Source organism: Mastomys coucha, unplaced genomic scaffold (genome assembly GCF_008632895.1).
Source record: "Mastomys coucha isolate ucsf_1 unplaced genomic scaffold, UCSF_Mcou_1 pScaffold4, whole genome shotgun sequence".
NCBI classification, from domain to species: domain Eukaryota; kingdom Metazoa; phylum Chordata; class Mammalia; order Rodentia; family Muridae; genus Mastomys; species Mastomys coucha.
Window position 1 is genome coordinate 16,824,475 of NW_022196910.1, and position 19,378 is coordinate 16,843,852.

General features: G+C 39.9%; 1 protein-coding gene across 3 annotated transcripts in view; it reads right to left on the reverse strand.

The window, feature by feature from the left end:
• Positions 1-19,378, reverse strand: part of Ano4 (anoctamin 4) — a 401,446-nt gene that overhangs the window by 352,986 nt on the left and 29,082 nt on the right. For all 3 annotated transcript variants that reach the window (XM_031349070.1, XM_031349069.1, XM_031349068.1), the window contains exon 3: positions 16,657-16,908. In XM_031349070.1, coding sequence (XP_031204930.1) covers positions 16,657-16,908 — 252 coding nt within the window. The remainder of the gene's footprint in view (positions 1-16,656; positions 16,909-19,378) is intronic.

The window sequence follows — 19,378 nt, forward strand, 5'->3', positions numbered from 1 at the left end:
ATTGGAACCCTTATTAGGTCCTTTTATAAGGGACTTTGAAGGTTTAAGGTTACAGCTCTTGGTATGAAATCACGCTAGATTTGAAGGATTCCTAAATCCAATACAAGCACCCTTGAAGTAGAAAAAGGAAAATATACAGAGAAGACCACGTGAAGACAAGGCGAAAAGAGTTATACTATCACAAAGTGAGACACCAGAGCTGGAAGTGGAAAGAAAGCTTTCTTCCACTTCCAGCCCCTTGCTTTCAAATGTCTGGCCTCCAGAAGTGTGGGAAAATAGGGTTATGTTCTATTATGCTACCTACCACATTTGCAGGAGCTTGTCACGGCAGGCCTAGAAACTAATACATTACTTACACAGGGTCAAGATGAACAGCAGATAGGATTGGATATGTGAATAAGCACATTGTGAACTCTTCAGAATGACTAAGGGGTAATCATCACTGAATCATAATGTTTCAGAGAATACCATATCTCACTTAAGGAAAGCAAAATTCTAGACTTGCACCTATAGATGCATGCTAGCTGCAATTCCCATGAGGACAGTCAGGCGTCTGGTACCCAATTCTGTGGGTAGCGTCTGGGTACCTTGCTGTCTCCATGCCTCTCTATTCAGGAAGAGTCAAGTGTCAGCTGGTAGAGAACAACAACAACAACAACAACAAAGGCTGCCATCTGCTCTAGGCACTGGCCACATGCTGATCATTACACCCAGGCCACCATCTGTGCTACCAACACACATCCAAGAACAGTTCAATGTCAGTCTTACTCTAATTCTGAATGAGCCAAGTCCCAGGGGTGAGTGACTCAGGGGCCAGAGAGCCTTCTCTACAATGCTGGATCAGAGAGCAGTTCGGAGCAGATGCACTGGAAACTAAAGGAAGGGGCTTCTTCCAGTGTCTGGAGTGCCCATCTTCAACCCAGAACCCATTCATTCTTCAAGACATTTCTGAATGCCATGTGGGCCTCCTGACATTTCTGATCTTTCCTGCATAATAGGATGTTTTTGAGCACTGAATTTATTTTCTTTCTGGTATTAAAATATAGAATCTTTAAGAAAGTAGAAACTCGATTTAAGTTGGGCACAAAGTATAAAATATGTATAGATAAAGACCTTAGAGGAGAAAAATTGGCAGAAACCATAATAGGAAAAGATTGTATGTGGGGAAATGAGATAATCTTTCTTGACAGAATTGGTGGTTACTTTAGACTTCACAATAACCTGCATGGAAGTTAATACTGCTCTTATTTCAAAATAAGTCAGAACAAAGAACGGCACACAGGCTGGCAGACTGTGTTCAGAGATTAATGGGGCAAGTAGACTCAGTAGCCTTCAAAGATTCCTTTCAATGTGGAATTCAGCTTTCTCTGATGCAAAGTCTCCAGTAGCCACTCCCCTCTGTAAGGGACAAGGATTTTGATAAGGTCATAGTTGTTGTTATACATTGCTCAAAATCTTAACAATCAGGCTTGTTTTAGGATGGAGACATCAGAGTAGGTATATCAGATATAGGACTGGAAAGAGGTAGGCAGAGGCCAACCAGAAAGACTAGAGAGATGGGACTTGATTCTCTGTACAACATAATTTGTAATCACTAAACGTTTTCTAAAATGAGATGTTATTGAGATTTATCCAACAGTCATGTGGAGAATAGATTAGAACAGACTCCAAGGAAAACAAGAATCAAGTCTTGGCCTAACTGAAGTTGTAGATGCAAGGGTGGTCATGATGGGACAAAGGGATGGGGCCCTTCAATATCATTTCAATATGATGAACAGGGCAGAAGAAAAACTGTGGTTATCCTAGGTTTCTATCTTGGGCAACTGGGTACATTCCCAAAGACAGAAAATACAGAGGGACAGAAAAGAAAGTGGGGGTCAGAAGATGGATTTTGGTTAATTGGAACTGGTATGTACATGAGACACTAAGATGGAACATCTGGAAGGGAGTCAGAAAAAAAATCAAACAAGAGATTTGAACGAAAAGTACAGTGTGCAGATTACTGGTGAACCTGGGTTAGCAGACAAGACAGAAAGAGTAGAGAAAGCAATAGAAGAGAGTAGGATATGTACTCTGAATTTCCTTACATTAAAGGACATGTGGGGAAGGAGTTAGTAAAAGATAAAAGAAGGAGACCAGAAAAATGAGGCATAACACAAAGCTGAGGAGCTTTAAGGAAGAATCTCCCAAGAGTTGACATACCTATCAGAGGGTCTGAAAAGTTGGCTCAATGCTTAAGAGCACAAACTGCTCTTGCAGAAGTCCTGGGTTCAGTTGCTAGCACCCATACTGGGAAGCTTAAAACCACCCATTACTTTTGCTTTAGGAGACCCACTGTCTCTGGCTTCCTCAGGCACCTGTACTCAAACACAGGCCCCTCTACATGCATGTAATTTAAAAATAAAAATAATTGCTTAAAAAAGAAATACTAATCAGAGAGTGGGAGAAGGCAAGGATAGGAAGCAATCTTTTGGAGTTGACAATTAGGAGGTCACCTGTGACCTCCTGTGTTCACATCCTATGTAAGAGCTGTCATCCTCTATAAGGGAGGGGCCCAGTGCAGAGGAGGGAATGAACAAGAGATAGAAAGGTAAAGATGGCAACTTCTCTGTGACCGAACTTGAATATAAAGAAAAAGGCAGACAGTTCTCTGTGTTTCATGTTAAGTGTTTGTTTATGGTAGTTATAGATTGAGCATTGTATCTTACCAGTAGAACCTGAGTAACTACTAATGACAAAGGAAGAACACAGGAGAGGAGAACAATTTATAAAAGTAAAGTCCCTGAAGAAACCAAAGAGCCAGAACTACTACTGTGAAGGGTAGGCATGGTGGTTTGAATATGCTTGGCCCAGGGAGTGGCACTATGAGGAGGATTTAAAGGACCTGTCTGGGGGCAGAATGAGCAAGAACTGATGAGCAATGAGTTAAAAACAGGACTAGAAGAGAACACTTTGCTCATAGCCCCACATCACATTGAGTTATGTAGTTACAATTCATCTCCTCAGCTAGATGCTGAGCTTCAAAGAGAGCTATGCCTTAGTCCCTCTTACAGACAAAGTCCCTAACAAAGAATCTGCCATGTCAGTGTCTGGCTGGAAAATGGGTCCAGTCATGATTCAAGGGGAATAGATGATGACTGTGGAAGCAGAGGGTTAAGGGTGACTCTGCTCCCTGCGTCAGAAGAGGAGAGATGGTGATGCTGTGGATGAAACAGAATACAGAAACAGACAAGCCTATGAGATGATACAGCAAAGCAGTCCAAGAGATAGCTAGAGATCCAAAGCAAAATCTTAGGGAAAAATTTGAGACAAAAGACACTATTTTTATATCTACCAGGGGTGGGTAGTTTTACTCATTTACTGTCCCCCTTATATGCATAATGTCATGAATCAACTCAAAATGTTCCAAGGCTATGACAAATCTCTTATAAGTACAGAACATGAGAGTGAACTATCTGTTGTATTATGACTTAATCTACCTTATATCCACAGGTAGGTCCAACTCACCTCATACGTTGACAGAGAGGCAACCTGCAGGCATCTACTTTTCTAATGCTCTACACTAAGAGGACTGGGTTTTATAAGAAAGTCTGGGTAGGAACAGAGAGAAGGAAGGTCCTGTAAGTAAGGACTGAGGAGGAGAACAGGAATCTCTTTCAGATAAATACCCCTGGCCCAGCCCCAAGGTTTCTGATTTAAGACTTACCTGAATACCTGCTTGGGTCAGTTGACTGAACATAGCACAGATATAGCAGATTGTATCATTCCTCCTGATTATTCCACATCCCCAGTTCCATATCTGGTGGCCCCATGACTGCACTGATAGCTGCAGGACTGTCCATCCTTATTTAAACTCTGGGCCCATCCCTGTGATGTAGCTTCAGCTGATAGAACATTAATTAGCAAATCTGTTGCCAGAATAAGTTTAGTGTTTGCATGATTAGACTGACCTCTTCTCTTACACCTCTGTCACTGTCATGAGGACATTCAAGAACTTACTTGCTGGAGGATGAGACTGTAGAACTGTAGAACAGTGATGAATCATCCCTGTTGCTCTAGTTGGAATTGGTCTGAGTCAGCCAACACCAACCAGCTTGAAAGCAGAACCACACAGCCAGCCCTCATCTGAATCTTGGAACTTGTGCTTACTGTTCTATACCACTGAGATTTGGGGTTCAATGTATTCATCTCTTTCCTGTCACTGAAACAAAAATGCCTGAGCCAAACAATGTCAAAAGAGGAAAGTTCCATTTTTGACCCATAGGTTTAGAGGTTTCAGTCCATGGTTAGCTGACATCATTGCTTTAGTCCTGAGGTGAGACAGACCATCAAGTGGGAGTGTGTGGTAGAGCAATTCTGCTAACATCATGGTTGCTAGGAAGCAAAAGAAAGAAGGGACCTGGGATCCCATTTTACCAATCCACAACAGACCCACCATGACAGCATCCTCACCACTCTTCAAGTAGAAACCAAGCTCTCAACATATGAGGTTTGGGTGAATATTTAACATCCAAACCATAATATTTGGTAGGCAGCTTTACCATGATAGCAGTTAACTAGACAGGATCTATCACCACAAGTTCTTTGTCCACTTCAACCCATGAAAACATCAAGGTGCATAGACCCTTTGAGAGTTCACAGCTACACAGACCCTTTGAGAATTCACAGCTTTGGGCATAGTAGATGTTTTTAATGTGACATTAATTGACATTAATTGATCTTCAAGGAGAAATCACTTTCTACACACTGAAACTCCACACATATTAGAGACTTGCTCATGTCTTCTGAAGGAGGTACTATGTTTTCAGTCCTATCTTCATAGGTCCATATTTAAAGAACAAGCTGCAGCTTATCAGTAGGCAATGACATCACATTAATGCATCCTGGCTAGTCCAATTTTTGAAATAGAATAGAATGGATTGAAAACCATCTGTGCCAGCTTACAATCCCACCAACAATGAAGGAGTATTCCTCTTTCTCCACATCCTCGTCAGCATCTGTTGTTACCTGAGTTTTTCATCTTAGCCATTCTGACTGGTGTGAGGTGGAATCTCAGGGTTGTTTTGATTTGCATTTCCCTGATGAATAAGAATGTTGAACATTTCTTTAGGTGCTTCTCAGCCATTCAGTATTCCTCAGTTGAAAATTCTTTGTTTAGCTCTGTACCCCATTTTTTAATAGGGTTATTTGGTTCTCTAGAGTCTAACTTCTTGAGTTCTTTGTATATATTGGATATTAGCCCTCTATCAGATATAAGGTTAGTAAAGATTTTTTTCCAATCTGTTGGTTGCCATTTTGTCCTATTGACAGTGTCCTTTGCCTTACAGAAGCTTTGCAATTTTATGAGGTCCCATTTGTCAATTCTTTATCTTAGAGCATAAGCCATTGGTTTTCTGTTCAGGAAATCCCCTGTGCCTATATGTTCAAGGATCTTCCCCACTTTCTCCTCTATTAGTTTCAGTTTATCTGGTTTTATGTGGAGGTCCTTGATCAACTTAGACTTGAGCTTTGTACAAGGAGATAAGAATTAATCAATTTGCATTCTTCTGTATGCTGACCTCCAGTTGAACCAGCACCATTTGTTGAAAATGCTGTCTTTTTTCCACTGGATGGTTTTAGCTCCTTTGTCAAAGATAAAGTGGCCATAGGTGTGTGGGTTCATTTCTAGGTCTTCAATTCTATTCCATTGATCTTCCTGCCTGTCTCTGTACCAATACCATGCAGTTTTTATCACTATTGCTCTGTAGTACAGCTTGAGGTCCGGGATGCTGATTCCCCCAGAAGTTCTTGTATTGTTGAGAATTGTTTTCACTATCCTGGGTTTTTTGTTATTCCAAATGAATTTGGGAATTCCTCTTTCTAACTCTATGAAGAATTGAGTTGGAGTTTTGATGGGGATTGCATTGAATCTATAGATTGCTTTCAGCAAGATAGCAATTTTTACTATATTAATCCCGCCAATCCACAAACATGGGAGATCTTTCCATCTTCTGAGGTCTTCTTCAATTTCATTCTTCAGAGACTTCAAGTTCTTGTCATATAGCTCTTTCACTTGCTTAGTTAGAGTCACACCAAGATACTTTATATTGCTTGTGACTATTGTGAATGGTATTGTTCCCCTAATTTCTTTCTCAGCCTGTTTATCCTTTGAGTAGAGAAAGACTACTGATTTGTTTGAGTTAATTTTATATCCACCCACTTTGCTGAAGTTGTTTATCAGGTTTAGGAGCTCTCTGGTAGAATTTCTGGGGTCACTTAAGTATACTATCATATCATCTGCAAATAGTGATATTTTGACTTCTTTCTTTCCAATTTATATCCCTTTGACCTCCTTTTGTTGTCTAATTGCTCTGGCTAGGACTTCAAGTACTATATTTATTCCATAGGTAAGGAGAGAATGGGCCATCTTGTCTAGTCCCTGATTTTCATGGGATTGCTTCAAATTTCTCTCCATTTAGTTTGATGTTGGCTATTGGTTTGCTATATATATTGCTTTTACTATGTTTAGGTATGGATGATCTTGAATTCCTGATCTTTCCTAGTTTTTATCATGAAGGGTGTTGAATTTTGTCAAACGCTTTCTCAGCATCTAATGAAATGATCATGTGGTTTTTTTTCTTTGAGTTTATTTATATGGTGGATTATGTTGATGTATTTTTTATATATATTCTGCAGGCATGCAACTAAATGGCTACAGGTATTCTTGGGATTCAGACCATAACACATTGGTCAGTTCCTGATCATTAGGAAATGGCCCCAGAATCTAAGACTTTTCCTCCACAAACCTCAGCGCTCCCTATGACTCTGTGATTGTCTGGACTGGGAAAATTACTTGCTGACTGGTGTCTGCAATCCCATTAACTGAATTCTGATAAACCAGATCTCAAAACTCTTAGCCTAGGAGATTGGTGAGATGGCTCACATGTAAAGGTGCTTATAGCCAAGCTTGGTGATCTGAGTGCTGTTCTTGGGTCCCACATGATGGGAGGAAATGACTATAGCAAGTTGTCCTCTTATCTCTACCAATACGATATGGCACACACAAACATGCACTCGCACACTTGCTCACACACTCATACACATAGACACACACATATACAAGTAATAGATAGACACATAGATAGATAGATAGATAGATAGATAGATAGATAGATAGATAAATGATAGATGATAGATAACATGTGATTTTAAAAACTTTCAAAAGCCCCATCCTACTTCAACTCAGCACTTCAATATACAAATTGCCAACCACCACCCCGCCCCTGCCTGAAAGGCCTGCAGAGCTTTCATGCTTGAGGTATCACTATGAATTCCTCTGCGTTCTTCAATTTGTGCTCACATTTACATCCTTTTAACTGCTTCATGTTAACCACCTGATGTGACAGATTGCATCTGCCAGCTGTTATGGATATTGGTGATGCTGGCTTTCAGCTAATTCTCTCTTGAAGAACTGTCCACACAGAGAAAAATTTCAAGGCCATGCCCCTTCCTTGTGGTAGCTCAAATTCAGGCAACCATGGGAGGGCACAAATGCCTTGCTGTGGGCCATCTTGGCTCAAGGTACAAATTCCAGATCTCCCTTGCAATTGTCTGAGGTCCTCCTTGTGCAGCATAATTTTTCAAAACTTTCTTTTGTCCAGGCATATTCTTTTACCCTCCTATTCATACACACAGACACACTGACTGCTCCCAAGAACTATGTCAGTTAACTTCATGAATATATATCTGTGACTCAGACTGTTTCCAGAGGACCAGAGCTATGACAAAAAAGATCCCTCTTGAGTCAGTGTTATGGCTGTTGGCATTTTGCTTCATTGTCTAAACAGTGTTTATGTGGGAGTCAGAGCATATCTCCTGAGTCAGCAATTTCCTGGTAACGGGGTATAGAAGACTTTCCACTCACAACTGTTGGATGAAGCAAATGTCCTTTCTGGAATGCTGCTTTATGGACTCAGAGGCAATGTTTTGATAAAGATAACATTGCCTGAGCCCTTTAAGATCACTCTTATCTTTTATAACACCAGCCTGTTGGACACCCTACAAGCTTTGATATAAGATTGTAACTAATATAAGAACTTATATTAGTTACAAGTCCTGAGACCAGAAGCAAAGACAGCACTTGAGAAAAAGGTAAAAAATACAGGCTGTCATCACCAACTCCCTAGGCCAACTGAAGGAGGGTCTGCAGTTCAGCTGGAGAATCGCCAGTTTACTGTGTTCATGATAAAATGTGAGAATTCTGTGTTCAAACCACAGAGCTTCGATTTTGTTTTAAAGGCTCTAGCTATTTTAATGTTAAATCAGTGTCCAAATTCATTTACATGAGCCCTAATCTGATACTGAGTGTTACAGATGCTGTACCCACAGCCCCCATTCCCATTGCTTGGTTGTTAATTGGGAATGTGATGGAGAAGTTGTTCCTGGCTGTAGTATTTATCAAGGCAGCAGAAAGGAGCTCTGGGTTTAAGCACTTACAGCATCCTTTCACTCACAAACCACAGACCATTGTTCCCAAATGTTACTAAAGCTGTTTCTAACTCAAGCTCTCTTATTGCCAATGAACCACACTTTGAATTATGAGTGTAAATGTCTTCTTTATTTGCCTGATACAATTGTCATCTCATCCCTTCCTAGTTCTTTCTGAACTTTGGCTGGCTGGTTCAACTCAGCTATTCTGGCTCAAACTTCTCTCCAAACTGACTGATTCAATCTGGCTTCTCTCAGCTTCCTGTTAAATTTCTCTGCTTGGCATCAAACTAACTCTGCTAATTTGTTCTAATCTTCTGTCTTCTTCATAATCTCTGGCTTCAACTGCCTCTGCTGATGTGCAATGAACTGCATGAACTCAGGAACTCAGCTCTACTGCATTGCACTGACTCTCAACTGACTACACTGACTCTCAACTGGCTCTCAACTGACTACACCAATCTCAATTCCATTCAGCTGAACTCAGCTGCCTGAACTTCACTCTCTCTGAGCTGCTCTTTAGCTGTTTCTCTGAGAGTTGGGCATATTCTATCTCTGACTCATTCTATCAAATTTTTCTCTGATTTTTCACATTGTCTGTCTCTCAATTAGATGTCATTGTTTGGAATTAAAGATGTATACTAAAGATGTGTCTGTATTCCAGCCAGAGGGACTAACGGTGTGTGGCATGTCTGCGTTCCAGCTGGATCACACAGACCTACAATGTCTTTAGATATGATTAGAGCAGCCATGTTGCTGGATGAAAATTCCTCTACAGTGAGAGTTCTGGATAACTGAGTGAATGGATAACTCTGATGTGGCATCTTAATGTTTTATTCTGAAATATATCATCCTAAGGCAGTTTTAATTGAAAATTTTCAGTTTCTTAGCATAATTCTCAAGTAACTTCATAGCCATATTGTTTAATTGACTCATTTGTCCTCATGTGCCATTAATTGTTTCTAGATTCATGGCTGTTTTCAATCTCCTATGGCAAATAACCACCATACATATGGAGAAGAAAGTAACGGGATTGTGCTAGATTAGATAACTGAGTGACATAGTCATGAATTCTGAAAAGACAAGTCAAATGTAGGGAAAGAGGAAACTTGAACAAAACTCAGTGTTTTACTTCTCAGAGCCAATTCTCCAGTTGAGTGAACATTTGCAACCATTCTCTTAGTTCTAAAGCATAGGCAGACCCCAACTTGTACCACACATAGATCGTTAACAAGATCAGATTACTCTGCATATTATCAGTAGCTCAAGTTACAAGGTCACTATTAATGGCACCCAGCCTCTGAAAATTTAGCTCTTCCATGTTTCCTTTGGCATTGGTCCTGAAAGTATCTGGTCACAATTTGTTGAAAGATACTGAACTCATGCTATTAAATGGGCACTTGTTACAAGATACTCAATTCCCCCAGACAAACTCACTGCATCACCACCAATAGGCACAGCTCAAGAATTCAGAGCTCAAACACAATTCTGCATCAGAGAGCCCCACTAGGTAAGCAGGAAGGGAGGATAAGTATTTTCCATCTTGTAACAAGAATCAAGAGCTCTGCCTAGATATTAAGTGCACAAGGTAAATGGAACAAAGAACAGCCATCTCACAGCTTCATGTCCTTCCCCTGATGAGGAATATACTTAGAAAGCTGTCAGGAGTCATAATAGGACAAGCTAATAACTAGCAGGTGATCTTCCTGAGAGAGTGTGCTCCAGATTATAATATAATCTGTGACAAATTTGCTCTTATTGGACAAGGCTGTAAGAGAATTCATTTTAGGAAAGATTCCTGCTATTAACATGTGTTTCCTATTATTATTAGGCATATATAACAATAACTAGGTATTAGCCCACCCCTTTGGAGCAGATCTCTGCAGATCTACAGAGATGTATTATCTTGTAGTGATGCTATATAAACAAATAGATGACTTCTTAAGTTTTAATGATAATCCTCTAGGAATTCCTAAAATTATATCAGTGATCATTAAGCTCTTTTATAGTGGGACTGCTTTTCTGATAGTCAAAATTGCAATGAGAACTCTGTCAGTCTCCCATGTGTCACCAGTTAATTGCTCTTAAATAGTAATCAATCTTTCTCCTATTCATAGAACATTACAAGAGGTTGTAAAACAATTAACCAAAGGTCATAAAAAGGGAACTAATGATTTATTATAGGTGCTAGGACAGAAGACAAAATATTGACTGGGTTTATCTATGCAAAACTTCACTAATAACTTACTTATGGTTTTAAACTTTCAGTGAACCAGTGGCACTGAGACAAGTGATGGATGCTCAGCCAGATAATTAGTCCTAATGGATACGCATGTAAACATTCTCTGTTGTAAACTTATTATTTCAGTTTATGATTTAAATTTGTGTGTGAACTTGTGATGAACTTTTTAACATGCAATCATGTATTCTGGAGGATGTGTAAGTCCTGAAGACAAAGAGATAAGAAAAAAAGAGAGTAGAAATTTTTGCCTTTCCCCACTTAAAGAATTTTTCCCCTTTTCCCACTTAGGATCTTTCCACTTTTCCCCTTAGACAGCTTTCATAGGAAACTTTTTACAACTTAGTAATAAACTCTATAATCACTTTCAAAGTGTCCCTTTTTCTTCCTGGGACTTCCTACTAGAAGGCCTAAAGTTAGAGAGTGCAGTTCCTGCTGAGATTCAACAAAGGCCACATTAATTAATCGCCCGCTGTTAGGCTACAGGTGTCAATTGCCTAAGCCAGCAGCTTTTTACCCTAGGAAAAGACCAAGAAAGTTTTTAGGACATTTTAGAAGTTATCATCAGCATTTCAGTAAATTTAGAGAGCTAGAACATCTGGAGGCCCTAAGACTTCAGAGCCACATCAGAGTCCTACTCTGTGCCCCTGCCACTACCCTCTACAGGCTGGGAGGTTCCTGGCAGAAAGTCCATAAACAATGCTGTAATTCACTAATGGTCTCTTTCTAAAACACAGCTCTAACAGACCAGCAAAGGGAAAAGGGTGAGACACAGGAGGCTAGAGAAGAACAATACAAGCTAAGAGGAGCAGGTTCTCACCTATTCTTACGTGTAAAGAAGCAGAGAGTCCACCAAGAGACGATATATGATTTATAACCTTACTTCACCATATAAACTGGGACTGGCAAGAGAGGTCAACAATCAAGAATCAAGGCCTTTCGTCACTAGGGAAAAATATTTCTATCTCTGGGGGAAAAACTTCCTCCAGGTTGTCAGGCACAGTCTGCAAAGTACATCCATTAAAATGAGGTACAAACTCATTAAAGCCCATGAACCCATTCTTAGTGAGTAAGTTACCACAATAGGTTGGGGTCCTCCTGCATCATTTGCTAATTTAAAAATGCCCTACAGGCTTTCCTATAGCCTGGCCTTATGAAAGCATTTTGTCAATTGAGGTTCCCTCCTCTGAGACGATGCTACCTTGCATCAAATTGACATAACACTAGTCAGAACACTTCTATTTTAATATTTCTCACACAATATTAGAAGAACACTTGTTTCTTATCTGTTTTCTCCACTAAGCATTGCTTTCCTTGAAAGAGCTGTGATGTATGTCATAATTTTCTATCCAAAGGTCATATTACAGTGCACAGAAGAGAGAAGAATGTAGTACACATTGGATGGATGAATGGATGGAAGGATGGAAGGAAGGATAGATGCATGGATAGATGGATGCATGGATGGATGCATGGATAGAGAAAGCCAACACTGGAGACTCTTTTCAACTTAACCTGCTGTGATTTATTTACTGACAATATAACATTTGTCACTAGAAAGGAGCAATATATTCAGGGTTTTACAGCTTGCTCACTGCACACACTGGAAACTAGGGCTAAGTCTAATGAAAAAGGAACTCCTGTGCAGGTCAGTTACACAGTGAAGAGAAAGAAATGAGTAGAATTGTGGCAAGAGCAAAAACAGTCTGGAGAGGGAGGGAAGGGACTTGTGAGTCCCTACCCCTCACTGTGGAGCTATAGCCTTGACTGCTCCTGGAGGAGAAGAGGTAGCTTTCTTTAAGCTCCAGTGATTGGCACCATACCCAGGAATACACTGACAGCACAAATCAGACTCAATGGGTTAAGAAGAAAGAAGGAAAGACAGAAAGAGAGAAAGAAAGAAACAGAGAAAGAAGGAAATGAAAACAAAGGAAGAGAGAGAGAAAGGAAGAGAGAGAGAGAGGGAGATGGAGAGAGAGAAAGAGAAAGAGAGAGAGAGAGAGAGAAAGGAAGAAGGAAGGAAGGAAGACACAAAGTTGGGAGATAGAAGTAGACCTGAGAGGAGTTGAGGAAAGAGGGTAAATACGATCAAAATACATTGAATGAAGTTCTCAAAGAATAAAAATATTATATATTTAAAAATATCAAATACAATGAGAGCTCAAGAGCTTCTGTTCATTCAGGATCTTGTTAATTCACCCTGGAATTGTTGAATGATGGTGTTTATAAAGTGTGAAAATATTTAAGTGTGGTTATGGAAGCTCACAGACATAAGAAAACCCCAGTAATCAAGATATAATTGTCTAGCTACATGTATGTAAGCTTCATCAGCTCTTCTATATCAGTGCCGAGGTTACAGAACTAAAAATTATATTTGGGAAAGAACATCTGGCAGGTTCTGGAATCTCCAAGACAATCTTGTACTGACTCCTTCCACTCCAGAATTTTCCTCTAGTTAGCAACAGAAGAAAAAAATCAAAAATAAAAGTTATAAATAAATTCAATGTATTTTAAGACATTTTAAGAACTCTGACATAAGAAAGACAGCAAAACTTTCATGTAGATACTTTCACACACCAAAATCAATAAATTACTGCAAGAAAATAAATGCAGTGAGCCTACATCATAAACAAAACCTTGACATTTATAGGAGCCATGGCAGCATCTATAATTCTCTAAAAATTGATGCCACATGTACAGGATATCATTAATATTCAGGTGTGCTATGTAAAGATATAAGGAGAAGCAATAATAATGCTCATAAAAAATAATAACAAACAGTTACATGGAGAAAATCGATGTTATTGTTACAGGAAAGCCCTGAAATGAAGAGAATTGTGGGCATTTATTCTGTTTTTTTTTTTTGTTTGTTTGTTTGTTTGTTTGTTTTTGTTTTTGAAAACCTGGAGGTTAAAAATATAAAGCTCTTTCTAAAATCAGCTTGCTTCTGCATACACTGCTCCATGGGAAAGAAAAAGGGCTCACTGATGGGGGATATAAAATGTTCACCTGGCAGCTCCCATTTCACACTCCTCTGTGCTGAAAAATGCCATAGCATTCCTTTACTGTACCCACATAAAGCATTCAATTTCTCTTCTTTTTCTCCATTAATTTATTTTTTCAATTTACAACTCAATCGATGCTCCCCTCCTATAGCCCCTGCCCCATCCCTCCTTCCCTTCTCTTCTGAGAAGGTGGAGACCACTCCTGAGTATCCCACAATGCTAGTACATCAATTCTCTCTGTAGGGCTAGGTGCATCCTCTCTCACTGAGGCTACACAAGGCAGCCCAGTTAGAGATAGGATCCACAGGCAGGCAACTGATTTAGGGACAGACTCCAGCTCCAGTTGTTTAGGGACCCCATGAAGACCAAACTGCACATCTGCTACATATGTGCAGAGGGCCTAGGTCCAGTCTGTGTTTTCTCTTTGGTTGGTGGTTCAGTCTCTGAGAGCCCCCAAGGGTCCAGGTTAGTTTATTCTATGCTTGCAGATAGGAGTCTAGCATAACTGTTTTCTGAGAGACTCCACCCAGCACCTGACAGACAGATATAGAGACCCACAGCCAAACATTGAACAGAGCTTGGGGAGCTTTATGGAAGAGTTGGGGAAAGGAATGAGGGACCCAGAGGAGATAGGGACTCCACAGGCATTTGATTTCTCAACTTCAAATGTTATTGAACAAGAGCAAACACAGTCATTCTTCTTTACAATAAAACCAAACACCCTGGAGCTGGAGGGACAGCTCAGCAGTTAAGAACACTAGCTGCTCTTGCAGAGGACCAGGTTTCAATTCCCAGCACCCATACTGTGGCTAACAACTGTCTTCTAACTTCATTTTGAGGGGATCTTATACCTTCTTCTGACCTCCACAGGGACCTGCTGGCACCTAGCATATATACATGCACTCAGGTACATACACACACACACACACACAGTAAATACATTTTCTATAAAAATCAAAGTGTCAGAGAATTTTGAGCTTAGGACACAGATACCTCTATAGCAAGGTGACCCTTAATCAGGATAGTCAGGAAAATGGTCATACCCTGTCATGTGCAGAGCTAATGCTTTACAAGTGAGCCCTAATTTTCTTTAGATTTCAACTGAGCAATTCAATCAAAGGTGCTTTGGGGGAAAGTTCTCATGTCATGTGAGGAAGGTGAGCCATCAACACCCCAAGAGAGGCCATCTGTAAAATGCACTATGCTGAGGATCACACTGCACTGTGCACAGGGGACCTGGGATACTGCCTAGGGATCCTCAGTTTTAACAAGTTCAGTGGTGATTGCCTGGAATCATCCATAACTTCTGCAACATCAGCATCTTGTCTCTAGGTGGTAGCATCTGTGAATGGTTGCCTGCCAAGGATGCCCGAACATGGACTACTCTGTTGGAGCTTGCAAGTTAAACCATTTTCTCTAAGTGCTGTAGCTACAGAAGCACATACAGTAGCATAAATTTTTACATCACTTAAACCTCCACCTCAGACTGCAGGAACAAGGACAGTAAGCATGCCATCCTTGCACAGGTGGCTCTTACATCAAATGTGACATATCATAAATGTTGTGCCTTGGTTGTTTAAGTAATGACTTCTAAAAAAAAATCACATAGATCAGTGGTCAGCAAATAGTTTTGAAAGGGGACTAGACAGTAAACATTTTAGGCATTATAGGCTATAAAATTTGTTATGATTACTTGATTCTGCATTGTTATGCAAAAAACACCATGTTATGCATAAATGAAAGTATGGCTGTATCCAAAAAGACCTGATGCAAGAAAATGAAATTCAAACATTAAGTAATTTTTTATGTCATAAAATATTATTATTAACTTTTCCCAAGCACTTAAAATGTAAAAAACCTTTTATTTTTGAGATTATAATATAAATTATATTTTTCTTTCCTCCCTCCAAATCTCCCCATATACCTCTCCTTGCTCTCTTTCACCTTTGTGGCTTATTTTTTCATTAACTATTGTTATATACATATATGTTTATATATATAGACACACACACACATACACACACATATATATGTGTGTGTATATATCCTCTACTGGATTTTGATTGTTTCCCTTCCTCACACACCATGAGAACTTTCCCCCAAAGTGCTTTTGATGAAATTGTTCATTTGAAATCTAAAGTGTTAAGGATCACTTGTAAGACTGAGCAGGGTTTTTATATATTTTATTTAAATATATATTTATACATTTGTTTTGTATTTACATATATTTATATATACACACATACACACACATATATACATATATAAACACAATCTTGCTCAGTCTGTACAATGTTGCGTGTCTGTATGTTTTCAGGACTGACTGTCTGGTGTTGGACGACCAGTTGGTGTGCTCTTCCCTGAGGAAGACTATCTCTCCTGTTCTCAGCATTCCTTAGTTGCCTATAGTTCTTTGTATAGGGCTGAGGCCCCATGGTCTCTCCTCCATCCACTTTAACATCTCTATTATCCTTGTGCATCTCATGCTTAGGCAGTTGCATTGGTAAGACTTGATAGATTCAAAAAGAAATTAAGCTTAGTTCTTTGGCTGTTCAAAATCAGGAAGCTGGCTGGCCAGATCACACCCATGTGGTGGTTTTTAAGACCACCCAATCACAGATCCATTTGGTGGGGCAAAGTGAACTGACTATAAGATGCTCAAAAAGAAATTACTCAGCAAAAGTCTCACTTTTTGCTTCTCAGACTCATGTTTCAAAGTTGATTCCTAGGGAACATCTTAGCAAATGGAACAACACTTCAGTTACATGTCTCCAAACATAACCTTTCCTCTAATCCAGCTAAGGGATTAAACAGGGAGCATGGAAATACTATGGAAGTCTAGAGCATCACATAAGCAGAAACATTGGTACAACCTGGTCAGCAGAGAAATGCATGAAAGAACCTTAGATATGCCAAGACCCAAACCTCCAAAGAGGCCTGCACTGTTACCTGTTGTGTCTTGGCTCAGAGTCTCCTGGCTGCTGCTGCTATAAGAAGGCACTGGAGTGATGGACAGCGAGGCCGGACAAGACAAAGGTGTGGTCAAGTCAGCTTTGCGAGTGAAGGACTGGTGGTACACAGGGATGCCTGCATCTTTGGAGATGAAGAGAGGCAGATCTGATGGGAGGGTGGGTCTGCCTTGTACATAAGGATTCTTCCAATGGGAGAGTCCAATTGCAACAGGCCCAGCAATGTCGTAACCTGTTGAGGTAAACAGATTCGGTCAGAAACCACATCAAAGCCTTATACACTGTTTGGCTGTAAGTCAAATCCAATCCCATAAGAAATAAGGATGCATACTCAGGATAAACAGCTGCTGTTACACTTGACAAATTTTGTTCATCTTGTTACATTAAACTTATTAAAGCCACACTGTGTGTGTGTGTGTGTGTGTGTGTGTTTGCATGTGCCTGCCATAAGTGTCTACAGATGTCCAATGATCATATCCAATCCAAGCAGCTAGAGATATAGGCAATTGTGATCCACTCAACATGTGTGCTGGCATCTAAACTTGAATCTTTGGGAAGAGCAGCAAACACTCTTAAGTGTGGAGCCATCTCTCCAGCCCCTGTGGTCATAAACTTTTAAAAAGCAATGGAAGGACAAGATCTTTCCGGTTTCCTTCTGCACTGGAAGCTGATCCTGTGCCACAGCACTCCATACCCCAAGACAGTCAGGAGAGAGCTGGTCTCCCAGGAGTGCTGACACACCTGTGAACACAGGTAACACCACCACTTCTACTCAAAATCCTGGCCCAAGAGGGACCCACCCAGAGCCATCAGGACACAAGAACCAAGGAACAGCCAGGGACATGATCTGTCTGGTTTCCAGAGCTGACCCTGTGCCACATCTCTCCATACCTAAATTCCTCCCAGAAAGAACTGGTCTCCCAAAAGTACTGACACACAGGCTTGCAGGAGGGACAAGCCATAGTCAGATACAGCAAGGCCAGCTAACACCAGAGATAACCAGATGGCGAGAGGCAAGGGCAAGAACAAAAGCAACAGAAACCAAGGCTACTTGGCATCATCAGAACCCAGTTCTCCCACCACAGTGAGCCCTGGATACCCAACACACCAGAAAAGCAAGACTCAGATTTAAAATCACATCTCATGATGATAATAGAGGACTTTAAGAAGGAAATAAATAACTCCTTTAAAGAAATACAGGTGAACACAGGTAAACAGGTAGAAGCTCTTAAAGAAGAAACACAAAAACCCTTAAAGAACTACAGGAAAACACAATCAAACAGGTGGAAGAAATGAACAAAACCATCTAAGATCTAAAAATGAAAATAGAAACAATAAAGAAATCACAAAGGGAGACAACACTGGAGATAGAAGACCTAAGAAAGAGATCAGGAGTCATAGACTCAAGCATCACCAAACAGAATACGAGAGATAGAAGAGACAACCTAAGGGGCAGAAGATACCATAGAAAACATTAATACAACAAAGAAAATGCAAAAAGCTCCTAACCCAAAATATCCAGGAAAACCAGGACACTATGAGAATGCCAAACCTATGGATAACAGGTATAGAGAGTGAAGACTCCCAACTTAAAGAGCCAGTAAATATCTTCAACAAAATTATAGAAGAAAACTTCCCTAATCTAAAGAAAGAGATGCCCAAGAACATACAAGAATCCTACAGAACTCCAAATAGATTGGACCAGAAAAGAAATTTCTCCTGTGACATAATAGTCAAAACACTAAATGTACAAAACAAAGAAAAAATATTAAAAGCAGTAAGAGAAAACCGTCAAGTAACATATAAAGGCAGACCTATAAGAATTATACCAGACTTCTCACTAGAGACTATGAAAGCTAGAAGATCCTGGGAAGATGTCATACAGACCCTAAGAGAACACAAATGCCAGCCTAGGCTACTATACCCAGCAAAAATCTCAATTACCATAGATGGAGAAACCAAGATATTCCATGACAAAACCAAATTTACCCATCTTTCCACAAATCCAGCCCTACAAAGGATAATAGATGGAAAACTCCAACACAAGGAGGGAAACTACACCCTAGAAAAAACAAGAAAGTAATCTTTCAACAAACCCGAAAAAAGATAGCCACACAAACATAAAAATAACACTAAAAATAACAGGAAGCAACACTCACTACTCCTTAATATCTCTTAACATCAATGGACTCAATTCCCCAATAAAAAGACACAGACTGCCAGACTGGATATGTATACAGGACCCAAAATTTTGCTGCTTACAGGAAATGTACCTCAGTGTTAAAGATAGACATTACCTCAGAGTAAAGGCTGGAAAACAATTTTCCAAGCAAATGTTCCCAAGAAACAAGCTGGAGTAGCCATTCTAATATCGAATAAAATCAACATTTAACCAAAAGTGATCAAAAAGAATAAGGCGGAACACTTCATACTTATCAAAGGTACAATCTACCAAGATGAACTCTCAATTCTGAACATCTATGCTCCAAATGCAAGGGCATCCACATTCATAAAAGAAACTTTACTAAAGCTCAAAGCACGCATTGCACCTCACACAATAAATAGTGGGAGACTTTAACATCCCACTCTCAGCAATGGACAAATCATGGAAACAGAAACTAAAGGGAGACACAGTAAAACTAACAGAAGTTATGGACCAAATGGATTTAACAGATATTTATAGAACATTTCATCCTAAAAAA